The sequence below is a fragment of the Fukomys damarensis genome, unplaced genomic scaffold (assembly GCF_012274545.1).
Source record: "Fukomys damarensis isolate Sample0158 unplaced genomic scaffold, DMR_v1.0_HiC HiC_scaffold_12, whole genome shotgun sequence".
NCBI classification, from domain to species: Eukaryota; Metazoa; Chordata; class Mammalia; order Rodentia; family Bathyergidae; genus Fukomys; species Fukomys damarensis.
The window spans coordinates 58191286-58204700 of record NW_022900924.1 but is presented as its reverse complement, the minus strand read 5'-3'; the positions used below and the strand labels follow the sequence as shown (position 1 = coordinate 58204700).

At 51.0% G+C, this 13415-nt stretch overlaps 1 protein-coding gene across 5 annotated transcripts in view; it reads right to left on the bottom strand.

The window, feature by feature from the left end:
• Ulk4 (unc-51 like kinase 4) overlaps positions 1-13415 on the bottom strand; it is a 340955-nt gene that overhangs the window by 65069 nt on the left and 262471 nt on the right. For all 5 annotated transcript variants that reach the window (XM_033762652.1, XM_033762657.1, XM_010624501.3 and 2 more), the window contains one exon: positions 11884-12069. In XM_033762652.1, the coding sequence (XP_033618543.1) occupies positions 11884-12069 (186 nt within the window). The remainder of the gene's footprint in view (positions 1-11883; positions 12070-13415) is intronic.

Here is a 13415-nt window from a genome sequence, read left to right as displayed (position 1 = left end):
TGTTTTGTTGCCCACTCGTGGAGTGTAACCCTCAGAAAGGGATTATTTTCATTACGTTTTCATCAGGGCTGGCAAAGCAAAGTGTACCATGTTATTATGGGGCCAGGAAAGGCGCCGACTGCCAGGTTGCTAAGCAACGCCGCACTGTTAAAGGCCCCATATCTGTGATCTCGAGAGGCAGCTCAAATTCCATTAAAACCTGCAATATCCGCTACACAAAAGGCCCATGTGGAGTTCATAAACAGGCCTAGGTCCTTGACAGAATAATGAAGAAATTAGGAAGAGAGTGGCATTAAAACTTTTGTGGTACTTAAATATTTTGGAGACTCAATGAAATCTATAATGTTTCTAGGTGTGTTTTGCAGAAAGAAAGCAAATATTATTGGTTTATAGTAAATAAAAGTATTCAGTAACCAGACAAATTATACTGTATGAAAATTTGAGAATTTCTTTGAAGAAGGGATAAACGTATTTGCTCTACGTGTGAATGAGAGAGAAACAAGGACATTTGGGATGAGAGCCCCAGTCATTACTTGCTTCAACAAGTCAGGTAGCAGCATGCTTTCCAGTGAGACCACCAATCAAGGTCCACGGGAAATCATCCCAGGAACAAGCTCAGACACTTCCTTTAGCAACGAGCTAGGAAAAGTGGATCCCTGGAACAGAAAATTACGACTGCCCCATCTGTTCCACGCTTAGCCACTAGACCTTCACCGGGACGGAGATCCTGCAGCCAGCTCATCACCCACAAGCCACCAAGTCTATGCCTACTAAACAGAAGAGTCGTTTACGGTAAAGCTCATGCGTAGGGCGCAGCTCTTGGGTTCAGGCGGCTGCGGGGCGGCAGGGGCGCCACTCCCAGAGCTCTGACCAACCGAGCAAGCACAAGTCCTCGCCGCTAAGGACTCACTGATGAATTCTAGGGGGCTGGCTCCCAGAGGCTTGTGCCCCCCGCCAAACACAGAGTGAAGAGAAAGTTAAAATCTTGCAAAAATGGAGGATTTCATGAAAGCAGCGATGGTGGAAGAGTCACGCTGGAAATCACTAGTGTGTGCGTGTCGGATGCACAGATGGTGAGACTGATGGCCACAGCTGAGGAGAGGGAATCCCTCAAGGGCACGACAGCACCGGCATTCAAAGGCAGTGCTGGTCTGCACGGCAACGGAAATGTGATCGAGACCTGAAATAACTTCATAAAAGCACTGGTTTCAGGATGGCGCTGGGCGCGTTAAGTGTGAAGAATGCTATAATGTGCCACCGTGCAAGGGTACTGACGTAAGCCTTAACCAAGAAGTCCCACAGCCAGGGGTGGGTGGAAGGACCCACACAGGCCTCCTTGGCAGTGAGGACACAAGGAGACAGGTCAGGTGGGCCCTGCGCCCCCCACGGGCAGGGGTGGAGCCAGCCCTACCCTCTCCTTCCTGTCCTCCTCACCTACAGCCTCTCCCCACCAGGCTTTCACCCCTGCGCAGCTCTGCACACATCCTCTCTCCCAACTCCCATGTCCACACGTCCCTTGCACCCCTTCTGCTGGGCTCTTCAGCGGCCACCAGCGAAGTCCTCATCCCACTCACCCAAGCCTCTTCGCTGCTCTCCTAGGACGGTGCCCAAGCCAGCGACTCCGGGGCCTGGGCCTGGGCTGGAGAAGGCACCGTGCTTGTCACCGCTGCTTCCAGCCACTGTGCACCCCTCTTCCCTAAAGCCCCATCCCAGCCTGCAGTCTGGTGTCCCCAGAGGAAGGCGTCCGCGACGCCCCTGCTGCAGTGAGCTGCTCATTCCCAACATGCCCACTCCCCGCCCGCCACCCTGGTCTTTGATGCCACACCTGTCACAGTGCTCGGTAAGCACAGCGGGCCAGAGAGGACTCGCATAGCCCTCCGCCCTTCAGCTCTTCCCTCATTACGTGCCACCTCTATGTGGTATCCCAGGCCCGGCTGTGACCACTGACTGGACCCTCCAGAGCCCACAGCCAGGCATCCGCAGTCTGACCTCAGCCCCACCGTTCCCCTGTCCAACCCGACACAGAACACAGACTCGGCTGTCACCTGGACACTGCCAGTGGACACCGGGCGGGATCTCATTTCCTCCGTCCCTCCCCAGATCAGCCCCTCTTGCAGCGCTAGCCATCCTAGTCTTGGAGAACTGGAGTCAACTGAGTCTCACAGCTTCAATCCCATCTGCTGGCAAATTCCTGTGGTTCTGCCTGGGACTCACCTAGGTAGCCCTGTTACTCCTGCAGGGCACCTTCCGCTCCCCCAACACATGTCCCTTCCCTCATCTCTCCTGGAAGGTTCTCAGTAGCATCCAGACTGTGCCCTCTGCTCACACCCCTGGGTGCCACCTCCCACAGAACAAGGCCAGTCTTCTGTGGCCCACAGGCCACCCCACCCTTCCCGTTGACATCCTCATATCTGACCAATCTCACCATGCTCACTTTGTGCTGGACACATGGGTTTCCTCACAGCTCCTAGAGCACACCAGGCACCTAACTATGGCCTCAGCGATGGTGCTCCCTGCCTAGGATGCCCTGCTCTGCACATGCGTGTGCATGCGCATGCGCGCGCACACACACAGGTCTTCCTTGGCTGTGCTATCTGCAAGTTACACACGTCCCTCTGTGCTTCCTACAGCTCTATCCTCCTATACCTCTCCTCTCCTACCTTTGTCACCTGAGACACAGCACAGCTAAGGAATGTGGCTGTCACCCATTCCCCAGCGAGCTCTGCCAGAGCAGGGACCTGCGTCTCTGTCCACTGCCGAGTCCCAGCACCGAGACCAGGGCACAGCACAGAGAAGGCTCACGCTGCTGTACCAAAGGCTATCTCGGCAGTCCCACTGAACGCTAAACGACCCATGCAATAGCTCCATAATGTGGGTAAAAGACAAAATAAATTCATCTTAGGACATTTTAGTTTCGTTTTTTGAGATCAAACTCCAACCAAACACTTTGACATTGTTTTCTAACATTGACAGGCCAGCAGTTTAAAGGAATCCACAATAAGTGGTAACTTTCCAAGATCATTTATTTTGGAACAAAATGAAATTCTCATGTTAAAAAAATCAGATTCCTAAACCTGGTCAAGTATTTCTTTCACTGAACTTTACAGTAATCTAAAAACATTAGTTTACAAAAAAAATTTTTTTCCTGCTATATCTACAAATTCAACTTGTCTAACAGCTTCACCTTACAACATTCTCTAAGTACTTAAAATATAAATCGAAATATTCTTTTCACCTTTAGCTTTTTCTGTGATTATTTAAAAACCGTAAAGTCAGAAACTAAATCTAGTTCTCTGCTTGATGTGCAGTCTGTCTCCTTGGAAGCCATCTTCTTAAAGAAAAACATACATGCCTATGAATATAATGTAAATACCATCTGTGGTTCCTCTCAGTAAGTGGAACCCATTTCCTGGGAAGTTCCATTTAAAACACACTTTAAACACATCAGAAACATCTCAAGGAGGTGTCCCCGAGGGACAGGCTCCAGAGCACCGCCCACTGCCATCTGCAAAGAAGAAAGCACGTTTCAAACACGCTCATCCTGACAGCACACTTTGAATACTCATTGTTTCAAGGAAAGTCTGTTAAAAACATGTCATTAGAGAACCCCAAACTACCAAGGGAGCCTGCAGCCTTCCGCAGGGCAAAAGGCTGCCGACAGTTAAAACGGTCACTGGGAACGAGGAGGCACCACAGTACCGCACCGGCACGACACACTGCACCAGGCATAAATGGGAATGCTTGGGTGCCAGCGGATAAATGACGCCCTACAGTGAGGTTTTCCCCTTTGTGTTCCTTGGTCATTGGAAGGTGAAGACATTATAAATCCCAGGGACTCTGAGCTTTTACTTTCAATTTCCCTGCAGTAGATTCTCAGCAAATTAACAACCTAGGAGGAAGCAGTTTTCCTGGCAGGGCGTCTGTATTTTTGAGGGTTATCATATCGGTTACCAAGGAAAATAGACTGGTCTTTTCACATTTTCGATGTTTCCTCCCTTAGGCTTAAAAAGTGTTTCTTTTGCCCCATGAATATTATCCTATTTTTATAGTTTTTAACCTTTTCCTTTAAAAGTTGGTGTGACAGGGCCATCCACGCGGTGCGTCTCTCCAGGAGACAAGATGGTGCAGTGCGGCAGGTGGCACCCCTCGAGCACAGCGCCACACGGGACGGCCTGAACCACACACTCCAGATGTGACCAGCTGTCACGAGGAGGCCACCACAACACTGCAGACCTCCTACAAGACAGCTGACGGGGCTTCTCAAACACCCAGTATCACAGAGGGGAAAACACAGAAAGGCGCTTCTAGATTAAGAGACCAGGAAAACACTAATTAAACACAGCATGTGTGATTTGGTTGGCATATGGCTAAAAAACAAAAAAGCTTTAAGTAATTTTTGACAATTAAGGTATATTAAAGAAGAACTGGATATTAACAATTCTGACAGTTTGACTGTTTCAACTTGACTGGTTTTATGGCAGCCCAGAGGACTGGTAGCTCATTTCTGGGTGGTCATGGAGGGGTCTCTGACGGCTATTTCTGGTCCCTGGCCCCTTCCTGTGTAGCACTGTTCCCCTGCTCTGCCTCCTGCTGGCATGAACTTAACAGCCTTGCTCCACCACACCCTCCTTCCACCATGACAATTCTGCTGGCCATGGACTGAGCCCCCTGAAACCATGCCCTAAATGAAACCTCTCCTTTAAGCTGTGGGCATCGGGTATGCATTGTTTCCAGCAGTGGAAGGGCTAATACAATAATAGTATAAAATTGCTAATTTTCTTAGGTTTGATAGCAGAACTGTGCTTAGGGATCAAGTGTTACAATGTCCCCACTTTTACATACTTTTGAAATCACAATTACATAGAGGAATATGATAAAATGGTAATAATTCTTGATTGCACAGATGCTCGTCATACGATTCTTTTAACTTTTCTGTTTCGAAATGTTTTATAATAAAAAGAAGAGCTAACGTGTCCCCAGTGGCAACAGGAACTTGGAAGAGGAGAAGGCTGTAGAGAAGGCAGGGGACACAGTGCACCTGCCAGAACTTCAGGAAGGGGCATGAGACCTAATTCTCTTAAGAAAGGAAGTCAAGACAGAAGGAGAATTATACTGCACCAGGCTGCAAACATCAGATTAGGAAAAGAGAAAGAAGGAGCCAGTCATGTCAGGAGGCCCAACACGTGGGGAGGGCAGGGAGGAGGGCCAAGGGTGAGGGAGAGAGAGAGAGAGAGGATCAGAGGGACTTGAGGACACTTTCCATCACAGGCATGTCCTCAGGGCGCCCATGGTGAGACCAGCAGATCCCTTCAAGGTTTCTCAGTGGGCAGCGACTTTACTGACTTCCACACAGAGGGCAAGTCCGGAGGGACTGGCCTCCAGGGGCTACTCCACAGCCATCTGCGTCCTCCACCCTGCTCAGAGTCTCAGGAGGAAACGCCCAGGAAAGATACTTCCTTGCTTCGATGGAAAGATATCAGAAAATCACTGAAAGAGTTCCAGATGCAGCCACAATCCGATGGGAACCACTGGGGGGTGGGGGGCGTTTCTCCACTGCAGCCTTAATTGGTGTGCACAGACGAAGGACGAGCTCTCTCGGGACCTCTGGAGAGCAAGCACCCTCTCAGAGTTCTGGGGAGATCTCCTCAGGGGCCACATTCCATCACACTGACTGCACTGGCTTTTTACTAATTTGGGAGCACAGTGTTTCTCTTAAAAATCCCACTGGGTTTGCTGGGTGTGGTGGTGCACGCCTGCAAGGCCAGCACTGGGGAGGCTGAAGCGGAACAACTGCTGCGAGTTCAAGGCCACCTGGGCTACATAGCAAGAACTTGTCTCAAAAACACCACAAAGAAAAAAATTCAGGCTTCATACCAACCCCCATTTTTTTCCTTTTAGAAAATAAGAACAGAAGACATTAAACATGAGAAAATAAGATACGAGTGAGACAGACATCATTTGCCTTTTTTGCTATGCAACAGAACATGTTCCCTTACTTTTCTAGAAGAAATTAGGTTCCTTCAGATTCTAATGTCTACAAATCAACCTGGCCCTAAGGAGACTTCCGAGTGTCTTTATCTGCTCTGCCTACAGCTTTGGAGAAATGCTCTGCCACCGCACCTTCAGCAGCAACAGGGGAACAGGAGACGCAGGGGAGTCCAGGAGAGGGGCGGGAAAGGGCACAGCCCCCGAGGAAGGGCCACACGAGGGTCCCGTCTGTGATGTGGATCATCTTCAGAGAGCTTTCCCCAGTCACAGCCACCACCTCCAGCACACAGGGGGATGGCTGGAGGGCAACCTGGGGTGCTTGGCTGACCACGCCTCAGTCAGAGCAGTCAGCCAACTCTGGGCACAGCCAGATGATCCAGAGACAGGAGCTAATCCAGTTATTGCCCGGGAAAACCCCGGGATTCCACGTTTAGGGCAAATCTGAGCCATTTCAATCACATTTTTAAAGCCGAAGCATGAAGTATAATCAAAAAACCTCCCAACTTCCTATAAATCACAACAGATAATTAAACCTTCAGGTTTTCCCAACTTCTCTGAAACGTTCTAAATACAGACTAAGAAGAGGACGGTGGAGGCCGAACATCCCACCCCGTTAGCAGAGAGGAAACAACCTTAACTCTTCAGCATGGTGAGAATCACAGCTTCAGAAAGTCACTGCCATGAGACTGCGACCAGAAGCAGAGGTGTCAGGACCGGGAACGTCAGATGACTCCACAGAGCGCTGCCAGTGTGCTCGCCCCTGGCCTTCCTGTGACAGAGCCACGGGGAGCTCGGGGGCACCCAGCCGTGGGACAGGAGGCCTTCAAGAGAGACAGCCCCGTTGTCTCAGGACTGTGACCGCAGGCTGTGCTTTGAGGGAGGGCCTGGAGCTTGACTTGCCCTCACAGCTCCTCACAATCTACAGAACGCATGGACCAGACACCCCGAGGTCAGTCCAGGTGACACATCCAGCCCAGCCCTGTCTTCCTGAGACTCCAGTTCCTCTGCCCCAGCAAGCTGAGCCAAGAGGCGGCCTCACCAAGGTCACAGGATGTCTGCCCTGCCTCTCCTGGCATCGCCCACATCCCTGTCCTCTATACGCCCAGTCTCACCGCTCTCGGGACCACGGCAGGGACACCGGGGACAGCAGCATTGGCCGGGGCTGGCTCCTTCCCCACAGTCCCTCAGGGAGTCCGGCTCTGCGGCTGTGACACGAACAGGGGCTCCACGCGGACAAAGCTCAGAAGGGCACCACTGCTGGAGGGCAGGCGCCTCTCAGCTCCCAGGCCCTTGCTAAGCAGGAGTGCACACCGGGAACCCGGGGCAGCTTCCTGTCCCAGCAAAGCACCGGCATGGAACCGAGGCATTGCCAGAGCCCTGCACTTCCCAGTTCGATAACAAGGCCCGACACAAAGGCCATCGAGGCTCTCGTCTGGCGGCCGTGGCCTTGCCTTCCCTTCTCCTGCTGCAGGAACAGGCTCCCAAGCTCCGTCTGAACACCAGACCCTGCTGGCTGCGCCCCCACAGGACGGTCCCTGTGGACCAGGGGGCTCTCCACTGAAGCACCGACCGCGTTCTGCTCCATAACCAGGTGGCTCCATCTGCGTCCCCATCACAGCTCCTCAAGGGCCACAGAGGCACAGCCTTGCCTCACCGTCCCGGGACCCAGCGCGGTGCTTTGCACACAGCCTAACTCCCACAGCCTCCCACTTTTCCACAAACGTGAGCCGACTCTGGGGCCTTCATCAGGGCTCATCAAATCCAGCTGGATGAAGGCCTGAAGAATCCACACAGCACCTCCCAGACCAGCACAGCCGCTCACGCCCGGATGGCGGGAAGACCACAGAGATGCAGCCGGCCCAGCACACAGCGATGTTGCACCAGCAACCAAGGAGCCAGCCTACGCCACCGCCTTGAGACAAGGCGGTGTCAGAGTGAGAACAAAGGGCGACACAGACAGCAGCAGGACAGTGTGGCCCGAAGCACTGGCTGGGGACGCACTCTTCCTCGGTAGCCGCTGCTCTCTCCACCCCAGATGTACCCAACTTGGCTCTCAGTGCAGTAGGGCTCTCAGTGCAGTAGTCCAGGGTCTCGCCAGCCTTATGTTGCTATGATCTGCCAACACTGGCTGACACAGAGTATTTCGACAGAGTCCAGCGCTGATGCCAATCGGCGCTGGCCTGCACCATCAGGGGAACTCCGGGAGGCGGCACAGGAGCCGCTCCACGGCACCAAGGGAAAGTATATCTTGACTTTGTAGGCTCTTTTTCTCATTTTAGCAACTAAGCAGTTGTCATTTCTACTCAGAACACCTCTCTGTGAACAAATGTGCACGATGGGCCCTCAGGGTCGCCACACCCACAGGAGGAGAAAGCACAGGGGCAGTTCCAGGAGCTGGGTGGAGGGAGGGCACCGGGAATGGTGTCCAGTGGGGAAGGTGGACACGCTCTGGAACTGGGTGGGGGGGACGATTTGCAGTTCGTGTACTTTATGCAATGACCCGTGCGCTTAGAAGGGTTAGAATTTACATTACACACATTTTACCACAATAAAAGCCAAAAGGACAAGATCTACCTCCGCTTTCACACCTACCGTTCCAGTCCCTTAGCCCTGTGTGACAGTCACAGACTGCGCAGTGAAATAAGCTAAAAGGTGGTGGAATCCAGTTATTTAAACCCAGTTAGGGTCTAATTCGTTTTCTGCATGAGTAATTTAATCAGTGTTTTAGAAAAGTATGCAATTTATTTCCAAAGCAGGTCCATAATCTCCTTGTTGCAAATCTGAAATGCAGAAAGTGCTGAAAAAATACTACAGATTTGGCTCAAAACACGCATGATGGTAAACGCTGGCCTGGACCCACACAGCCAAGTCCAGACTCGGTGGCGTTCTCTTCGCTCAGCACGAACATCTACATTTTGCTGCACAGAGAGGGCCGTACATGATGCCGCATCAGGGGGTTTCCTGTGAGCATCTACAATGCACTGTGTCAGCATCTTACCAGAAATGTCTGAAAATTCTGAGTTCCACAATAAACCCGGTCCGAAGACTTCCACACAAGGAACTGGAGGTCTCCACAAAATTAACCACGGCAGCGATTAGACCAATGTGCCAAACCTGTCATCACTCTCTGCAAGCGAACCATTTATCAAGCTTCACATCAGCTGCATCACCATGTTCTCTCCTCCCGGACTTTCGCTCTCCACAATGTGCTCTCTGCAGCTGTTACTGCGTCCAGAACACGTCCCTGCTGGAGGAGGAGGGACCAGCACACTTGCCCTCAGACAGACTCGCCTGTTTTCCATAACAATTTTTTTAAATACCTCATCTCCACTGTAAAAGTGGCAGCCTGAAGAAACTGCTCTCTGTCAGGAAGTGAGGTTCTGGAGGGCGAGACAGGTGTTAAAGACGAAGCGGTATGAAACCGAGACTCGCACTTGCCTTGAGCCGTCAGAAAGACGAAAAGAACACAGAAAGGAAAACAACTGCCTCCTCGGTGACTCAGCACCATCCAGGCTCGGCAGCAGAGGGCCTCAAGAGCCACTGTCCCCTCCAGTGTCGGTCCTAACTCTGGGAACTGGCCTGGACCACACCAGTGCCCCACGGAGGGCGGACCCCCGGGAGCATGGCGTAACAGTGGTGAGGGTGAACAGCTCTCTTTCTCATTCCGTCACCCACCGTCTGTCACGCAGACTTAGCCTCAATCGTCTGCTTACCAAGCTCGCACCAAAGTTGTTCTGAGTACAACTCTGGGGGAATCCACAGCCGCCACTTGCCAATAGCGCAGGTCTACAATGAACCCAGGCCGACAGTCCAAAGTACCAACACGACCCTCCTTCATTAACTTCATCACAAGCTCCTAGAAGCCAAGACCTTGAAATCTGCCAGCAGATTTACTCTGGGGAGAAAATAAGCCAGTCTTCAAAGCACTGTCAAAGAGATAGCAACTGTATACATAGTTTAAAAAGTAAAAAACGAAATAAATTGGGCAGAAGAGAATGATTTTCCTCAGAACGCTGGGAGTTAGAAACACTGAGTGTTACGGGGCCGGGGATTTGGCTCAGTGGTTCCACCACCTGCCTCACAAATGCAAGGGCTGGAGTTCGATCCCTGGTACCAAAAGAAAAAAAAAAAAAAATGAACAACAAATGAGGAGAAACACTGAGGGTTAGAAATATCCATTTTGCAACCATTACAAAATTAAAATATGACTGTGCATATATTAAAGCAAGTGATCATCACCAACACAGCGAAGAGACAACCTACAATGTGGGAAAAAATTTTTACCAGCTGTTCCTCAGACAAAGGTCTACTACTATCTAGAATATACACAGAATTTTTTAAAAATCAAACCCCCCCAAACATAAAGACCTGAATCAAAAATGGGCATCTGAAATGAACAGACATTTCTCAGACAAAGAAGTAAAAGCAGCAAATAAATATATGAAAAAATATTCAGTATCACTGGTCATTTGAGAGATGCAGATGAAAACAACACTGAGATTCCACCTTATCCCAGAAGGAATGGCTGCTACCAAGAAATCAATAACAAATGCTGGCTGGGTTGTGGGGAGAAAGGAACCCTTCTCCATTGTTGGTGGGAGTGCAGACTGGTACAACCACTATGGAAATCAATATGGAGATACCTCAAACAACTAGGTTTAGAAGTTCCATCTGACCCAGCTCGTCCTCTGCTGGGTATCTTTCCAAAAGAATTAAAAGGATCATACCACAGTGATATATGCGCACTCCTGTTTATAGAGGCACAGTCTGTAATAGCTAAAACTTGGAAACACCCCAAATGCCCATCAACTGAAGACTGGATAAAGATGTGTTTTGTTTTTTTAAATAAAATGGAGTACTACTCAGCCATAAAGAGCAAGAAACTAGAGTCATTTATACCTAAGTGGATGCACATTGAGGCCATGCTCTTAAGTAAAATTAATAGGAACACACGTGTAAATACCAAACAGTTTCTCTGGTGTGAAAAACTAAAAGTGTAAATAAGGATCAAAATGTATAATTGATGTTTTATAATAGGAAGAAAAGGTCGAAATTTATGAGTAGGGGAAGTGGAAGGGGTAGGGGAAAGGTAAGAAGGGAAATGAAAAAATATGAGAAAAGGAAAAACCTGGAAAGGAAACCTTTGTAAACAGGGAAGGGTAGACAGGGTGAAGGGAGGGCAGGGGATGGGGAAAAAATGAGAACCAAGATCTTTCATGTAAAGGCACAAGATCCCAATGATGAACATAACTGCACTGTATACCTAAAATGTACCAATAAATGTAATGAAAAAATAAAACAAGTGATAAAAGTTAACATCACTATTAAGGGGCAAACGGACACCATGAGCTCCCGCCTCAGTGGGCTGAGGAGCAGGGTCACCTCCGGCCGGGACAGATGCGGCAGGGGAGCCAGCCCACGTTCCCCAAAACGTCAGGCCAGACAAAGCAAGGCTGCGGACCACTCCGCGTTAACAGAGGTAACCTCAGACGGCATCCTACACTAGAAAGAACCGCCACAGTCTCTGGGACAGTGGACAGGACCGGAATACAGGTGGTAGTCCGGTAAAATAATCGAGTCAGTGTTAAATTCCCTGATTTTGATTACCACCAGTGAGCAAGCGAGTATCTTTTAGAAGGAAATATGCGTTTGTCCCTGAAAGGGTACGGAGGCACAATGTCCCTAACTTGCTCCCAAGTGGCGGAGAAAGCAGTGCTCTCTCTGCAGGCAGCCAGACTGACCAACGCAGCAGAAGTGACCATGGGGAGAGACAGCCGGAAGGAGCTTTAAAACTCTGGAACCTTTTCTGGAAATTTCCAGTTAGATCCCAGCAGTGGCACCAGCCCACGCAGCTGCTGCAAGCCCGCACCCGCCGCCCTGCTCCGCGGGACTCACCATCCTCCTGAGGGTCCGCAGCAGGAGCTTCTGATCCTTTGGGTCCTTCCTGGAGGCCAGCACACGAGCGAAGCTCTCTGCGTTCTCAGGGCACAGGCTGTCGGGGACCGCTCCGCCGTACAGCTGCACCAGGATGGACAGACACTTGGAGGAGACCTCAAAGACCTCAGGGTCCTCGCCGGGGAGCTGCAAGACAACAGAGGAGCGCTGGAGTCCCGTCAGCGCAGACCTCCTCCAGACACAGACCTGGCTAGCGAGGCCTGACGCTCACCGAGAACCTGTTCCGCCTGCAGCCCACTAAGGTCATGCAGCAGCTCGAATGCAGCCAACAGCCTGGTCAGGAAGAGGCCCGGCCGCCTCGCTTCAACCCACGGAACAGGGCCTGGCACCGGGAAGGTCAAGCTACGCTCTACGCGATGTCTGATGTGTGTTCGTGTGTGCTTACGGGGCCTGTGTGAACAGTGCAACCCCCGCAGGCCGGTCCCTTCGGAGTCCAGTGTGCTCATCTCTTACCCAGGAAGCATCTACCTCCGGATGACATGGAGGGGCCTTCGGCTGTGTCCATGCAACCGTTACTGACTGAGAAATAAAGCACTGCTTCTCTCGGTGTTAAAAGCTATAATGTAAAATACTGATCAAATTATAAATTCACACAGTAACCACTTCACTTTCAGGGCTTTATTTGCTGTAATAGCTTTATTGAGATGCAACTTTCTCCACCATACAGTTTACCCTATGTGTACAATCACAGTTGTGCCGCCGCTACCACAATGTTTTCTTTTCTGTGCCAAGGATTGCACTTGAGGCGGTGCACTCACCAGCGCCACACACCCCCAGAGCCAGACACCCGTGCCCACAATCCACCCTGCAGCTCAGCAACCCGCAGAAGGACTTTAGTGAGCACCCCCCGCTTTAGTGAGCACCTCGATGGACCCTTCTTGGAGCTACTCTGCTTTCTGGCTCCATGATTTGCCTGCTTTGGAACTGTAGACGAATAAAATCACACGGCGTGAGCTTGTTCGGCCTCTTTCACTCAGCGCTGCTTTCAAGGTTCATCCACAGTCCCAGCCCTGAGAACTTCATGCCTCCTCGCGCTGGTCCAGGGAGGGGCGCACGCCGTGCTGCTCGTCAGTCAGTGGGCATGTGACGAGCCTTCGGATGTGGGCCATGATGAATGCTGCTAGGAACGCCCGTGACGCAGTTTTCGTGTGGAATACGTGGGGGTGCCCAGGCACAGGATGCGGGTCACACGGTGACTCTACGGTCAGCCTTTTAAGGAGCTGCCATCAGCGCCGGCGAGACAGGAGAGCGCCAGCCGCCGCACCCTCGGAGATACCAGCTCCTGCGGGTCTTTCAATTCTAGCCACCCCAGTGCAGGTGCAGAGTGGTTTCCGTCTGCACTTTCCCGACTGCTGATGATGACCAGTGTCTTCTCGTGCATTTAGGGCAACTTGAACATCTTCTCTGGAGAAATATCTGAAAAGATCCCTTGCTCACTTTTCACAACTTAGTCCTAAAATAGCTGTGTTTCA